The 15,204-nt window shown below is 56.9% G+C and overlaps 1 protein-coding gene and 2 non-coding genes across 13 annotated transcripts in view; all 3 read left to right on the forward strand.

The window, feature by feature from the left end:
* The window catches only part of PRRC2B (proline rich coiled-coil 2B), a 91,166-nt gene extending 76,694 nt beyond the window's left edge, over positions 1-14,472 (forward strand). For 5 of the 11 annotated variants that reach the window (XM_045883376.3, XM_045883366.3, XM_045883367.3 and 2 more), the window contains 8 exons: positions 79-271; positions 1,001-1,098; positions 2,035-2,162; positions 2,738-2,978; positions 5,817-5,996; positions 6,583-6,674; positions 8,712-8,793; positions 10,071-14,472. In XM_045883376.3, the coding sequence (XP_045739332.2) occupies positions 79-271; positions 1,001-1,098; positions 2,035-2,162; positions 2,738-2,978; positions 5,817-5,996; positions 6,583-6,674; positions 8,712-8,793; positions 10,071-10,205 (1,149 nt within the window). In that variant the 3' untranslated portion in view covers positions 10,206-14,472. Of the gene's footprint in view, positions 1-78; positions 272-1,000; positions 1,099-1,392; positions 1,420-2,034; positions 2,163-2,737; positions 2,979-5,816; positions 5,997-6,582; positions 6,675-8,711; positions 8,794-10,070 lie in introns of those variants that run through there. The other 6 variants (XM_045883368.3, XM_045883370.3, XM_045883375.3 and 3 more) reach the window with 4 other exon arrangements.
* On the forward strand, positions 637-721 carry LOC123850341 (small nucleolar RNA SNORD62). Its single transcript, XR_006792304.1, has one exon. It is a non-coding gene; the product is annotated as a small nucleolar RNA SNORD62 (small nucleolar RNA).
* Positions 4,916-5,001, forward strand: LOC123850340 (small nucleolar RNA SNORD62). Its single transcript, XR_006792303.1, has one exon. It is a non-coding gene; the product is annotated as a small nucleolar RNA SNORD62 (small nucleolar RNA).
* Positions 14,473-15,204: the final 732 nt, after the last annotated feature.

A 15,204-nucleotide genomic window follows, 5' to 3' on the forward strand; every position in this document is an offset into this window, starting at 1 on the left:
GCCCGCCATCCCGCGTCCGCTGGCTGTGCTAGCCGCCGCCTCCCTGGTGGTAATTCTTCCGCTCCCCTCACTTTTCAGATGGAGTCCGCGCGCAAGGCTTGGGAAAACTCGCCCAGTTTGCCGGAGCAGAGCTCTCCTGGAGGCGCGGGCTCAGGCATCCAGCCCCCATCGTCTGTGGGAGCCTCCAACGGGGTCAACTACAGCTCCTTCGGCGGAGTTTCCATGCCGCCCATGCCCGTGGCCTCTGTCGCGCCTTCGGCTTCTCTTCCAGGTTCGCCATTCCCTGGCCCGAACCAGCTTTCGGGGTCGCCTCCCTTCATTCTCAAAAGAGAAACTTGGATTGCTTGAGCGTGCAGAAGTAGGAGTTTGTTGTAGGTCGGGTGGTCATAGCTTCCCAGGCACTGCGGACAACTTGCACTTCTGCTTCCTTGGGAAGCAGAGACGGGGCTCGCCGCCAGTGAGTGGCTCAGCCCTCTGGGCGAGAAGACTGGCTCTCTGCGGGTCAGCAGACGAGACAAGGTCATACCTGGAAAGTGCTTAGTGTCAGCCAAGCCTTTCGTAAGCGGTAGCCACCTTTACCACCATGGTGGTGCTCTGAGGGAGAGGCTGGGGGTGTTGAGGGCCCAGCTGTCAGGGTCCCAGTGATAGAGTCCCTGCAGACCATTCTGATCCTCCACTGTGGACTCAGTGCAGTGGGACAGAGAAGCCAGGGGCCGAGAGCTAGGCCACCTCAGCTGCAGTAGAGCTGCTCCCCAGGGTGTGGGCCGGTGGGCCAGGGGTCCAGTGGGAGGGTGGGTTGGAGCCTGTCCCCGCTCCTGGGCCCTGATGCTGCCGTCTGCCCGTGTTCCCCAGCGGGTGAGTCGGTGTGGGCTGCTATGCTGGAGCACAGGGCTCTGCACATGCTCCCTCCCGCTGACTCCCTGGGAAAGGATGCACGTGCGAACATCCGGAAACAGTGAGATTTGACTCTGTTCTGTCTCCTCTGGGCTTCCGTTTGCAGGCAACCACCTGCCGCCTCTATACCTGGACGGCCACGTGTTCGCAAGTCAGCCCCGCCTGGTTCCCCAAACCATACCTCAGCAGCAGAGTTACCAGCAGGTGATGACAGCAAGCCAGGCGGCCCCGTGGGGGATGGGGGTACAGCACACAGTGGAGTTACTTCTTGCGTTGACTTGTGCATTGTCTCGCTTCCTGCGTCCCTCACGTGTAATGCCCAGCTCCCAGCCTGTCCTAGCAGCCAGGAAATGTTCAGTGAACAGATACAGGAGAGATAGGGAAGAGGAATGGAGCCCTGGGCTCCAGACTCTTAGTTTCCCTCTCTCAGAGTTCTTCCTGTGTCCTAGCTGGGGAATTAGCTGAAATGGAATTCTCTTTGGTATCCTTTGGTATCAGGTACCCTTCTGATGAAGAGAAGAAAGGCCTAGAGTCCCAGGCATGGATGCGTTAGAAAGAGGTAGTTTTAGAAACGTGCAGGCGTTTGTTTTCATGCAGGATGGGCGTATTTTCTGTGCTGCAAGGGGCAGATTTCTGGAAGCCTCCTTCCTGAAGCTGGTGTGGGGCCTTCTGATGGTCCAGCACCCCAGGGACCTGTGGGCCAGGATGGTGGGGCCCTTGGGCAGGAGCAGATTTGGGGACCGAGGACAGAGAACTTTGCCTGTCCCGACCTCTTTGTAAAACATTTTTAAATACCACATCGTTTAGATTTACAAGATGTTGATCTTCACGTAACCGGATCGTACCACATGTATTCCTCATGTACGTGTCCCATCCACCGTTGCTTCCGAAACGCACCGCTCTCAGTACCTGTGGCTAGGATTCATTCTTGCTGTTGTACAGAATCCAGTGTAGGAACATACCAGGGTTTGGGATTATTACCCATTGTTTGCTTTTTCCCAAGAGCAAGGAAAGCACCGGAAGGACAAGCCCCAGTGTGCATTTGGGGCAGTGTTTCAGCTGCCGTGGGGGGGGGGTGCGGGGGGGTGGAGGGGCAGCCTGGAGGGCCCCGCGGTGACCTACCCGGCTTCCCACCTGCAGGCTGCCGCTGCTCAGCAGATCCCACTCTCCCTTCACACGTCTCTGCAGGCTCCAGCCCAGCTGGGACTGAGGGGCGGGCTCCCCGCCTCCCAGGCTCAGGAGATCTTCAGCTCCTTACAGCCCTTCAGGTGAGATGCAGCCAGGGAGGCCCGCCTCCCAGACCTGTGGGCTCGCTCCCTTTGTTGTACGACTGCTCCACGCTTTCCTGCTCTGGGGGGGCGGTGCAGGGGCTGGTCACAGACCCTTTCAGAGTCATTACTAACTGCCGCAGGAGCTGCGTGGGCCTGATGGTCCTCCGTAGGCCTTGTTTTTTCTTTCCACGTCATCCTGCCCCTTCCCAGCCCTTCCCCGCCCTCCCTTCTCGCCGGTCATGACCCTTGGCCTGCTCTTTCCACGAGTCTGAAATCCCGGGCCTTTAGCATCACGCAGGTTTTCCCTGCCTTGTACGGCCTGGATATGTGATCTAGCGACGCTCAAACTGGCTCCTAGACCAGCAACATCCACACCATCTTTGGAGCCTGTTGTGAATGCAGATTCTCGGGCTCTGTCCCAGACCTCCTGAGTCAGAAACTCGGTGTGGGGGGGGGGGTGAGGCCAGAGTGTGGGTTTTGGCAAGCCCTCCGGGGGTCGTGGTGTGTGCTCTTACTTGAGGTCTTGCTGTTGCGCTCCCACCCCTGACCCACTGTCTGTCCGGCTTTTGCAGGTCTCAGGTGTACGTGCATCCCAGCCTGTCACCGCCCAGCACCATGATCCTCTCTGGAGGCACAGCCTTGAAGCCTCCGTACTCGGCGTTCCCAGGCCTGCAGCCCCTGGAGATGGTGAAGCCCCCGTCTGGCTCCCCCTACCAGCCCCTGAGTGGGAGCCAAGCCCTGGTCTACGAGGGCCAGCTGGGTCAGGCTGCGGGCCTGGGCGCCTCCCAGTTGTTGGACTCCCAGCTCCCACAGGTCAGGAATTCGGTCCCTCCTCTCCAGAACACTGGGCCTCCTTCTTTCATGACTGGCTTTCCTTTTTATCTGCCTCTTGATGTGTGATTGGCTGCTTGTAATCTTGTGGCTGATCCTTGGGCTGCTAGAACCGGGGGGGGCCGGGTCCTCTGCCCCTTGGGAACGGTCCCGTCCCCTATTTATCCCCTGAGAACACTGGTTCTCCCACAGCCTCTCCTCACCCTCGTCCCGGGGGGCTGGGAGATGGGGTGCATGTCCTGGCGTACCCACTGATGCTTCTAGACCTCTCTCCCTCCCTTTTCCCCAAAAGCCCAGCTCTGGAGCCCATACAGTCCACTGCCCCAGTGGCCTGCGTGTTGCTGTGATTCCACACAGTGAATCCAGTGTTGGCTCCTTACCTTCCTCACGACCGTCAGCAGTGTTAGACGGCTTTGAGGGTCACTCCTCCCCTGCTTTGGCCCCTGACTCAGGCTCCCCAACACAGTTCCTAATCTAACCACTGGTGGTTTTGATGTCTGCATAGATGATTGCCTGGTCTCTGTTCCATGGCCCCTTTACCTCCTCCTCCTCCCCCCCCCCCCACCCCCCCAGTGCTCCGCTGTGCTCACGGTCCCCAGGCTGGTCAGTGCCAGAAGCAGTCCCTCTTCCGTCATCTCAAGCTTAAGGGGCTTACCACTCTCCAGCTCTGCTGTTCTGGCTCTCCCCATCTAGCGCCCCAGCTCCGGCCTCCCGTTTACCACCTGCCCCTGTGGGCTCACTTCCTTTCCTGCCCAGCTTAGCGGAGCTGTCCTGTTGCATTTGCCCTCAGCGCCCCCTCTGGTGTTCTCACCTTGGTAAAGTCCAGTCCTGGGTCTGCACAGCCGTCTGCGCCTATGGAAAGCCAGACCCGCTCGGGCTACATGCAGCCAAGCGCCAACAGCCACCTTCGGGAGTGTCCATGTCCCCGCATTCAGGCCCGTCAGTCCCCTGCCCCCACTGCCGGTTTCAGACTTGCAACTTTCTCCTTGCCGCCTTCCACCCGCGGGATCTTGCTTCCCATGTCACTAGAGAAATACAAGCAGTGACAAAATGAGATCTTGTACAGAGTGCCCCCTGCCGGGTCTCCTGCCCCAGGGGTAGGCTGGCCGTGCCTGGGAGAGGCCCTTCCAGCCAGGCTCCTGCTGGGTCCCTCACACGCACTGCAGGGCCGCCCTCCGTGGAGGAGGAGGAGCCTCCTGTTTACACCCAGCCCGACCCTATTATTCCACTCATTCAAGAGACCCAAAAGACCCATGAAACTTTTTTTTAAGGACACCAGTTGATTCCTGATGGTTATTTTTTACTCTCATGCTGCTGACCCATCGGCAGCACTTGACCCAGAGGATGCTCATAACCCCCTGGAATCGTGTTCTTCGCTCTGGTTTGCAGGCACCATCCTGGTGAAAACCTCTTCCTCATCTGCGTGGTCTGCAATCTCCCCGTGCCCCCGGGCTCTGCCCTCTAACCTCTGTCTGGTCCTGTGACTCTAAGTCCCATCAGAATTTGGGTCTTTCCAGTCCCACCAGGTGTCTGATTTCCAGCCCGTGGGCTGCCTGTCACTTCTGCTCTGGCATCTTACGGCATCTGCAACATGATGCGCGAAGGCATCAAGTCCGAAACGTGATTTTTCTCCCGGCCCTTCTGGCTATCTTGTCCATGTCACCCGTGCGTCCCCACTTGCCCTCACACCCCCTCTGATCCTTCAGCAGGAGCTTTTGGCTCTACCTTTAGAAAGTATTCAGATTCTAGCCATTTCTTGGGCCCAATAGTCTGTTCTCAACACGGCAGCCAGGCTGCCCCCTAAAACACAAGTCTGGCCACACCACACACTCCAAAGCTTAGCGCCGTCCTCCTCTTTGTTCCGCACCCTGTCATGTACAAGGGGGAGTGTGGGGTCTGGAGGCTCTGGCTGCCACTCGTCTCCATGATGCAGTTCCAGTAGATCCTTCTGACCCCCCACTGTGGACTCAATGCACGGGGGATGAAGAGGAAAGTGACTGAGAGACAAGTGGCTTCCCTGCCCCGGTCCTGAGTCTCCAGGCCCCCCTCCCTGTCACCCACGTGGTGCTGGACTTGAGAAGTGGTCACGAGAGCTTGCTGTCACCCCCCCCCCCCATTAACACACATTCTGCTGCCATAATAGCCTTCAGAAGGATCCAAGAGTCTCCAGTTCCAGGAACCCTTAACCCCAGAACCCAGTTGAGTTTTCCATCACCTTTAGAGGCAAAACAGTAAAGGGGTTTTGCCTTTTTGTGCCTCGAAAAGGAGTACGTAGATACACATCCATACAGCGTCCGTTTCTGGGGATTCGCTTGGACATTACTTGCCGAGAAGCCCCCCCTGACCTTCCCTAACTCTTCCCCGCCCCCACGCACAGGGGGTTTGCTGCCTGCACTCCCCATGCTGGGTCCGCGTCCGGTGCAGCCCTGTCCTCGCTGCTCCCTGGGTCTCACCCTGTCCTTGTGCTTCCCCCTGGTGCACATAGCGTGCACTCAGCAAACCTTTGCTGGGCAAAAGCAAGAAGGTCTGGGGTGCATGTGGCCCTGTGCAGCTCTGGAGAGGAGCCGCTCGCATCCCACGCTTACCCCAGGAGCACCTCACAGCGTGGCACCTGCTGGCACGGCCCTGAGCTTATCTTCTCCACCTGCCTGGTTCCAGTGGCCAGACTTGCCCTGCCTTCGAGGGCGTGCCCTAGCGGAAATCCCGAACCTGTCTTACCTGAAGTATAGTGTGTGTCTGCTCTCGGGGCCACGTGTAAACAGTAGCTTATGGCTTCCTCCCCGACATCCGTTCTTCCTCTTGACTGTCCCTGTCCTCCAGCAGCTGACGATGCCGCTGCCTGGCTCCCAGCTCCCCCTGCCGCGGTACGGCTCTGGACAGCAGCCCCTGATTCTGCCACAGTCCATCCAGCTGCCACAGGGGCAGAGCCTCTCTGTCGGGGGGCCCCGAAGAATCCTTCCACCCGGCTCCCAGCCTTCGGTCCTTAACACCAGCAGAGAGGTAAGGAGGACTCCATCCTGCTGCATCCTGGGGAGAATCGTTGCTAGCTAGTCAGGAAGCCTGTTGGGGCAGAAAGGGCCAGGGGTTGGGGTGCAAGCTCTTGGCCTCACCAGACCACTGGTTTCCTGCTCGTGGTGAAGTCCTCTAGGAACCCCATGGTGGGGCCCCTTGGTTCCCGTGTAAGCTAGTTGCATGAGCCGAGACCCAGAGCAGAAGGGAAAGGGGTGTGTGGGGGTGATGCCTGGGGACGATGGGCCAGGGGAGCTGTGATGGGGTCGTCTAGAGACTGGTCCCAGACATCCCCATAGAGCGTGTCTAGGACTGGGGTCCAGGCTCTGCTGATGGCCCATCCTGGTGGGGCACAGTCCTCTCTCCCCACCCCACTTCAAGAGAACAAAAACGGGACAGTTCTTGTTTCCAAGAATTGCCTCTCAAGCCTAGACTTGAGGGGAAGGGGAGTGCTGATTCCTTTAGACGATCCCTCTCTCCCTGGAAATTCTCATCGGCTCTGCACAGGGTGGGTCAGTGAGGGCTGGGCATCTCCAGGGCCATCAAACGACCACTCATTCCTTCTTGGTGTCTTCAGTCCTCTCAGATGGAGATGAAGGGCTTCCACTTTGCCGACAGTAAACAGAATGTTCCTTCAGGAGGCTCCGTGCCATCACCACAGACTTATAGGTAAAGAAATGCCCTGGGGGTCGGATGCTGCGTCACCCAGTACTTGGTCTAGACAGGACTCAGTGGTTCAGAAGAGTCTCGGGCCCAGGGAGACCCGAAGAGGGGCATTGAGGCTGGGTCCCTTTGAGGCCGGGTCCCCTTTGAGGCCATGTGTCACCTTGAAGTTTCAGTGTTGGGACACACTCATGTTTTAGTTAACCACGGGGAAATCAGGAACTGACAGAGTGGTTTTGCTTCTAGTTATCATAATAAAATGCTCTGGTTTGGGAGAGCTTTCTGGAAAGGTAGGAAAAGGAACGGCTGACGTTTTAATAGTGTGAGGCCTGACCTATTCACAGCTTTCTCACCAGATTTTCCAAAGGATTCAGTGGCCAGGAAAGTACACTCCCTGGAAGGCGAGGAGAATTTCCTTTCCCAGGGCTGCATGTTCCCCGCACTGGCCTCGCGGGGCCATCAGTGCCTCTCACTGCACAGACTGGCCCCTTCTCTTTGCGTCCTCGGTCTCGGTCTCTGCCTCCAGTAACTGTCCCAGGTCCCTTAACTGGATTTGGAGGTGGCTTTGGATGAGTCCCGGTACTGAATTGCTTACTATACTAGAAAGTTGAAGAACCTCTGGTTCCACGGAGCTGTTGGCCCCTGAGGAGGAGTGTGCCGGGAGGGGCAGGCAGCATGCTCCGGCCTGGGGCCCGCGGGTGGGTGCAGTCGGCTCTTGACGCACGTGGGAGATGCCTGGAGCGCCCTCCTGTTTGTAAGCGAGTAGAACAGACACGCGTGATTTGGGGCGCTCCGTGAGGTTAGCGGCAGGGCTCCAGGGCGCCCCGAGGTCCCTCTAGGGGCGCACAGCCACCCTCCAATCGGGCAGCACTCCCGCAGATCAGAGCACCATCTCGTTCTCCTGCTCTGGAAGCGTCGAGGCCGGGTCCTCGTCCCTCCCGTCTGCCCCGTCATTCCACGCTCCACCTGCATTTCCAGAGAAAGGCATTTGTGGGACCTTTTCCCCATTCCGTCATCTTTTCTGTTCTTACTTTACCCTCTTGGCTTCATTTATTTTTGTTTATTAGTTTGTTTTGTGGTCTGACCATATTTTTCACGTAGGCCCAAACAACAGAACTGTATGAAAAGTACAGGTAGATAGCAACACAGAATGATGAGTATCATCCGGAGTGATGAGGGCAGCTCTGTGGATAAACAGATGCTGTCCCCCTGCTGCCGCGGGCGGCCGTGAGCAGCTTCTGGCCGCAGAGGCAAACCCAGAGCTGACAGAGCCTCCTGTGTCTGGTGAGCGTAGGAGAGACGGCAGTGGGCTCTTTGGAGAACATGTAGAAGATAGAAGCCTTCATGAATGGCCTTTGTTTTGTTGGTGCTGTGGCGGGGTGGGGAAAATTGGTGTATTTCTATAGAACGGTGTTTCCCAAGTTTTCTGGAAACAGGGCTTCTGAGGCATGCCCTGCCAAAAAAGGGTTCCCTGGTCAGACACTGGGGGGGCATGCTTGGGGGTCGTGGCCCTCGGCACAGGGTCTGGGCACCCCCACTGTTGAGGGTCCTGAGGAACTCCACACACAGCTCTTCTCAAGCTTTTGACCCCTAGTTAACATCCAGGAGAACTGGTTGTCTGGTCAACAGAACACATTCAGAAAGATGTTCCGACAGATTTTTGTTCCTTTCGGTTCCGCCCCCCTCCCCCGCCTAAAAAAGTGAAAATTAGGAATAAACTTGGCACCATTCTGAAATCTGCTTCATAGACCGTTGGTGTGGGTCACAGAGTCCCGTTGGTCCAGACCCTCTAGACCCCGAGAGACGGTCAGTGCCCGTCTGCCTGTCCGGTCAGTGTCTGCCCGCAGCCGGGGCCTCGGCCCCTTTGCCCTCGGCCGTGTCTCTGTGACCTGCCCCGGCGCCCTCTGCACTCCGCTGCCTGAGGTCTTGCCTTTCCTCCGTCTGAGAGGGCGCCACCCGAGCCAGGGCCGCGCCGTGTGCTAGGCTTGACTCGGTTTCTCTGGCGACGTGTGTGTTCTCACCCCCTGCCTTTGGTTTTTTCAGGCCTAGCTCTGCTAGCCCCAGTGGGAAGCCCTCTGGATCAGCAGTTAACATGGGCTCTGTGCAGGGACACTACGTTCAACAGGTAGAAGATGGCTTTCCAGACCCTCCAGCCCCGGACGCTTAGGCCCGTCTCCAAGCGCCAAAAGAGAAGGGACTGTCCGACCCATTTGAGTGCTCCTCTTAAAAAGAGAGACGTGCCCTAGCGCTTAGAGCGTGGCGCCGGGAGCCGGCAGCCCGAGTCCCTCCTGGCGAAGGCATTTCTCCCCTTGACGGGCGTCTGGATCCTTCCTTGTCCTGCAGAGAAGGGAGGATGCGGATTCCTCGGAGGAGGTGGCGCCAAAGGTGGACCCTCCTCCGTAGCGGTCTGGGCTGTGAAGGCGCTGGGACGCGGTTAGGTCTGTGGGTCAGCTCTAGAAGCCGCGTGTGTGTGCGTGCGCGTGCTGTAGCTCTAGTAAGTGCTGTGTCTCGTCTCTGTCTCGGGGGTGGGAGTACCGTGGAACGCCGCTTTCCCATTTTGTAACAAAAGCGGTTTCTCAGTGTCTTTGCCTTCAGGCACTGTTCTCGGCCGCTGCTCTAAAATGCAGTGGCGCTCCAAAGCTCACACACGGCAGGCGTGGCTTTTTATTAAAACCGCCTTCCTGGCTGATGGAGGTGGAAGTTTGATCGCTCATTACGCTCCTCCTAACTTGGTTCCCCGGAGGGTCGCTCCTTGAATTGCTTGGACTGAGCTGCTAAAGCTTTCTTGCAGAGTTAACACCCCGGTGGGGGGCAGAGTCGAGGCTGACCGCAGACCTGCAGGTTAATGGGACCCTGAGTGGGAACCTTGAGGCCAAATGAGGGTCCTGGGAAAAGGTTTCTGGAGAGCAGGAGTTGGCGGGGGGGGTGGGGGTGGGGTGGCGGTTGTCGAAGATCAGGGAGGACCAAGTCCATGTAGTGGCCCCGTGCCCCTTGGCAAACATTCGGGAGTTCCAGTTGTGGAGTGCACTTGGGTGTGCTCGGGGGCTTTTTGCCCTTGCGGCATGGGGTGCACTGATTTGAGAAGGTCCTTGCAAGTTGGCCTTGGATGTGCCACTCTTGCAGAGGCCCGTGGCCATCATGGGGTGCTTCCCGGAGGACCGAGCATCTTCCTGCTTCCCTGAATCACTGCCCTCAGCACTCGTGGGAGGGGAACAGCAGCTCATGCCTGTATCCTTCCTCAGGGAGGTCCTTCTCAGTCTGGTCCTTCCACCAAAGGATGGCCCTCTTAGGGTAGCTTTCCTATGTGACTCAGGAGCAGGCAGGGGGTGGTGGGAGCTATGTATCCAGACGGATGTTTCTGCATAAGGGTAACTGTCTCTGTCCCCATTCATCTGTCCAAAGGCCAAACAACGAGTGGATGAAAAACCCAGCCTGGGAGCCGTGAAACTGCAGGAGGCCCCCTCGGCTGCCTCCCAGATGAAGCGAACAGGAGCAATCAAGCCTCGGGCGGTCAAAGTGGAGGAGAGCAAGGCCTGAAGGTGCTTGGCCACGCCTCGACCCCCCCCCCACCCCCCCCAGAGGACAGGGCCGCCGCTCCGCCTTGACTCAGCCAGACGCTCGGACATCTCGGACATCTCACCAGATCCACCGTCCAACCACCTGGCCCGGACTGAGAGACCTCCCTTCCCTTGTCCACTCCCGAAAGCTCCGTTGTCCAACAAGCTTGCCCCCGTGGATATGTGGCACTGACCTGCTCGCTTTACTACGAAGCAAACAAGCAAGCAAACGACCCCATCCCCACGTTGTCCCGGTCTCCTGTCCACAGTGACTGTGGAGTGACTCGAGCCTTTGTGCAGTACAGATGATCCCGCCCCTCCCCGTCCCACCCCTCCACCAGGGCGCTTTCTCTGCAGCGCTTCCCACCTCCACCCCCCCACCCCCCACCCCGCCCCAGGCACAGTGGTTTGGCAGCAGGGCCATTTTAGTTTGAGGCTTTTTGTTTTAAAAAGCAACTAAAGTTTTTACAAAGGAGAAAGGAAAAGAAAACAAAAACAAGCTATGTGTGCATAGCTGAACTTTTCTACGCTCTTCTCCATCTTCTCCCTCACCCCTCCTCTATCCCAGTCCCACACTGCCCCCTCTTGTCTTGGGCCGCTGGGCCATCCCTGCCATATCTTAACACAGGACTCTTGGGCAGACGTCCCCCCCGCACGCTCTCTGTGGGTTAACCGGTGCGGGTGCTCACAGAAAACATGGAGGCCACGCCGGGGGGCAGCTCCGTGCTCGGGAGCAGTGAGGGGGAGAGGCAGGTGAGGTTGCTGTCACGGTTGGGTTCCAGCCTCTGGCCTGATGGTCGACTGCTGGAGCTTAGGGGCATTTTTAGTGTAATCATGACATAGAATTTCTGTCCTGGACTCTGTTAAAGCCAGTGGACGTGCTGACCACGGGGCGGCTGAGGTAAATCATGCAGATGCAGAGTCCCTGGTGTTTCCCGGCGCGGCCCGGATGGTGCGAGCTGACGGCCCCGTGCAGGCCTCTGTGTCTGGGGCCCTGGCACCCGGGGGCTGCTGTTTGACCCGCACGCCCTTCCCTGAAGCCTTCCGTAACGTGCCCTCTCCTGAGCCTGTCTCTTGCCTGGATCCTCCTGTCCCGCCACCTTCCACACAGCTCGCCCCCGGGAACCGTGAGGCTCCCTCGCGTGGGGCCGGGCGCGGACGGCTGGCCGCTGGGGTCTGCGGCAGAGGCGTGCGGCCCGGAAGGCTGCTCCCACCGGCAGACCCGGGTGGTTGGGCCAGAGGGGCCTGAGCTGGGCTGTGGGCCGCCTGGGAGAGAAGTGTGTAGCAACGCCGCTAGCAAAATCTTTGTGTGAGCCATTTTATGCTGGCTTTTTGTTGTTTCTTCTTAAAATAAGACCTAGAAGGAAATCATCCCCGATTTTGTCATTCCAAGGAGAGGGGAAGGGAACTGTCAAGTTTTGCACATGCTCTTCGGGGTAACTAAGCGGCCAGCCACGTTCCTAAACGAGTTGCTGCCTGCCACCGCCGGGGGCTCCAGGGAGGGCCTGGCCCAGAGCACGGGCAGTAGGTGGGTGGGGACGCGCCCCGCAGAGCGCACCCTCGGGCCACCGCAGCTGCGTGACGCCCGCGCTCTGAGCGCTGCGTCCGGCGTGGAGCCGGAGGCGGGGGCGGCGCGCGGACGTCCGCGGGGCCCTGTACTGCTTTGAGGAAGCGGGGCTCGTCCCGCCAGCGGGAGTGCGGGGCGGACGCAGGGGTCCTCCGGAGAGGGCCGGTGGTCTTGGCAGATGCTCTAGTGCTTCGTCGACAGCTTTGCGCTCCCCTTCTGCCTCCAGCCTCACCGCGCGCTCCTACCAGCTGGTCCCCTTCAGGCCGGGATCTTGTTTCTGAGGTCCCTTCTCCGACGGCTGCTCGCCTGACGAGTTGCCCGCACTCACCTGCCCTGTGTGCTCATCTGCTCGCTCTCTCCCCTGCGGGTGTGTGACTGCCGTCCCCGTGACCAGCTGCCCTGCCCTGTCCCCCCTCTGCTGCCCCTGCGGGAGCCACACATGCTTGCCGCCGCCCGTGCACTCAGCAACACGGCCAGGCCCGCACACCGAATTCCGGGGCGCATTGTATGTCAGAAGGAAAGAAAGGTTTTTCTCATTTTGAAATACAACAGAACAGCCCCGGATGCTGTTCCAAGCTCAAGGTGTTGTACCCTTCCGGTGGACCTGCCGTCAGCGCGACAGAGCTTCCTGGTTGAGAAAGAGTAAAAACAAAAGGTCACCTGTTCGCCAGCCCTTTCCTCTACCCCTGTATTTCCTCTCCTTCCCCTCCCCAATAAAAACAGAAAACACTAGAATTTATTTATATGTATTGATGTTGTAGGTCTAGGTGAAAAAAAGTAAATGTTTCACTGCTCTATTTATATATAATGTCTGAATTATTCTGTGCAGGAAAGGCCAGGAAATTGCATGTGAAGTTCAGTGCATTCACCACCTCTGTGTGCCCGAGCTGCGGTCTCTTTCCCACTAAGATACAGATTTTAAATTGGGCTTGGGGCAGAGGGCAGGTCTGAGGCCTGCCTGACCCCACATCCCTTCCTCGGTCTGATGAAATGCAGTTTTTAGTGCAGAGAGGTTTTAAGGTGCAATATCTCTTTTCACGTGGTTTTAGAACCAAGCTCAAGGTAATAGGGCTTAGGGTCTTAGTCTCGTTTCAAACCCCCATCCTTAGAATGCGAATCCATGGGGAGGCCTCTGCCAGGATGCCATGGGGCTTTTGGTGGGAACAGGTGAAGACCAGCACTTACCTTTCTGGGGCTGCTGAGATTGGGGTGGAGGGGGAATGGTGGGGGGTGGGGTCAGAACCCTGTCAGTGCACCTCTCCCTCCCTCCTGATGCTGGCAGCTTGGCCCTGGCCATTGATGGTGCAGCGTGTTGCTTGGCAACCAGTGACCCTGCAGTAGTGTCTGTCCAGTGTCAACTGCTCAGTGGGGTGACATGCTGGAGTGTGGGGTCGAGTGTTCAAGAGACATACACCCCCCTTGAAAACCTCTCTGCCAGTTATATTTGGTCTGGTTTTCTTTAGTGTTGCTTCCCCCTTTTTAGTCCACATTGTTGTTTTCAAACTTGGAATTCATACACTTCTGGCTCTGGGTTCCTTATGAGGGAAAACAGAGAATGACTTATTCAGAAATTGGTTGAGTTCCAAAGATGTGGTCATTCCAGCCACTTGGAGGGGTATTGGGGAATCTTGTGAAGTACTGACCTCGGGTCTCTCCAGCTATGCCCTCGCCCTCCTGTCTTCTGGATCTGCCCTCTGGATGGGTGATGAGGTTTGTGACTGATGCTCAGAGCCAAGGAGGCTGAGGGTGTGCACATGAGTGCACGGCCGTGTTCAGAAATGGCCCACTGAGGCAGTGCGTGGCAGACTGGTGAAGCCCCTCCCTGCTGTTCGGTTCCCCTCCACCAAGTAGCTGCATGTTGCCTCTCAAATATGTATTTGTCCCTTTTCACTGCTTGCAGAGCAAGCCTGGGTTAGGTGGTCTGTGGGAAATGGCCTTTGACAACTAAGGGCACTAGAGTGTTTGTGCTTTGTCATGTTTTGTGCTGAATGGGAAATGCAGACTTCCAGAAAGCCAGCTCTTCCTGCTTGAAAACATGAGATGGACCCAAGAGATCACCTGGGACTGGGTGGCTCAGTGTTGGGGTCAGGCACTGTGCCCTAGCCATGCCCTCCATCAGGACCACCAGTGCATACTTGGCTAGTGCTCTTCCGGGCGCCTCTGACCTTGCCATTCACCGTCTTCCCACCCTGGCCGGGTGGCTGTGTCCCCGGGACCCTGTCTTCAGCATGTTATGAAGCCTCAGAGAGGAAATGTCTATGAAGGCTCTGGGTGGATGACTTTCTTCCATGGTTTAAAGGGGATACTGTACTCTGAGCTTTTGACCTCATGCCTTGCGTAGTAAAAAAGGGTTTGGGTTTTTTGTTGTCGAGAGTTTTTTGTTCCCTTTTGTTTTGGCCTTTCCTCTTTGTCTTTTCATGTAGACCAGATATTTGAAAGGGCAGACGATGGCTAAAGGTGTAATGTGCAGCTTGTTTATATATTTTCTGGGAAGCTTTTGCCTTGGATGGGAAATGGAATCATGGATTCAGCAGGCCATGTGGTACACACACCCTTTGCCCTTCCCTCCGAATCAGTACCTATTGTTTCTCCTTTCAAATATGTGATTGTACTAGCTCTTTCCATATGAAAGAATTCTCCTTATTTAAATAAAAAAATTTAAAAAAAAAGAAAAGAAAAAGCCCTAAAGCTGAACATGCTTTCTCAGGCTGTGTGTCCCTCGATTTTCTGTGGTCATTTGATGAGAGAGATGGAAGAGTTTTTCTGGACAGCTTATGTGGAAATCGGGAGTGACTTGGCTGAAATGCTTTAAAAGCAAGGTGGGGGAGAGAAGGGATTGAAACCTATAGATAGGGTGCATCTTCCAAATGGGGGAGCATTAGTGCTGGTCCTTTCCCCTGGTGGGTGATAGGAAGGTGTGCAGGACATCTGCCTGCCCTTTGCCCTCCCCCTACTTCCCCTGAGGAGTGGGCAGGTCAGAGGAGAAAGCATCTGATTTGTCATGGCTTATTATTATTTTTTAATTTTGAAGTAAGCTCATGACCCCATGATCGAGAGTTGCATGCTCTACCAAACTGAGCCAGCCAGGCGCCCTGCTTTGTCGCGTTTTTGTTGTTTTTTTGGTTTTTTTCGCCACTTCTTAGTGACCCTTTTCTATTGCTGGGAGGAGAAGATTATACTGCGCTTTCGGGTAGGAAAGATGAGCACTCCAGGCTTGGGGAAGTGAGGGGTCAAGAGCTTGGATTTGAGTCCCAGCGGTGATGCTCCGTTCTGCCCCCACCCACCCTAGCTGCATGACTTGGAAGGACACTCCACCCCTTGGAGTCACAATTTCAACTGTAAAATGTCGATTTAACAGTACCTACACCTCCTGGGGTAGTGTGGATTCAAAGAGGTCACTTAACACAGTGGC

The sequence above is a fragment of the Mirounga angustirostris genome, unplaced genomic scaffold (genome assembly GCF_029215605.1).
Source record: "Mirounga angustirostris isolate CCGP_5_RB_7025 unplaced genomic scaffold, mMirAng1.0.hap1 SCAF_15, whole genome shotgun sequence".
Lineage (NCBI taxonomy): Eukaryota > Metazoa > Chordata > Mammalia > Carnivora > Phocidae > Mirounga > Mirounga angustirostris.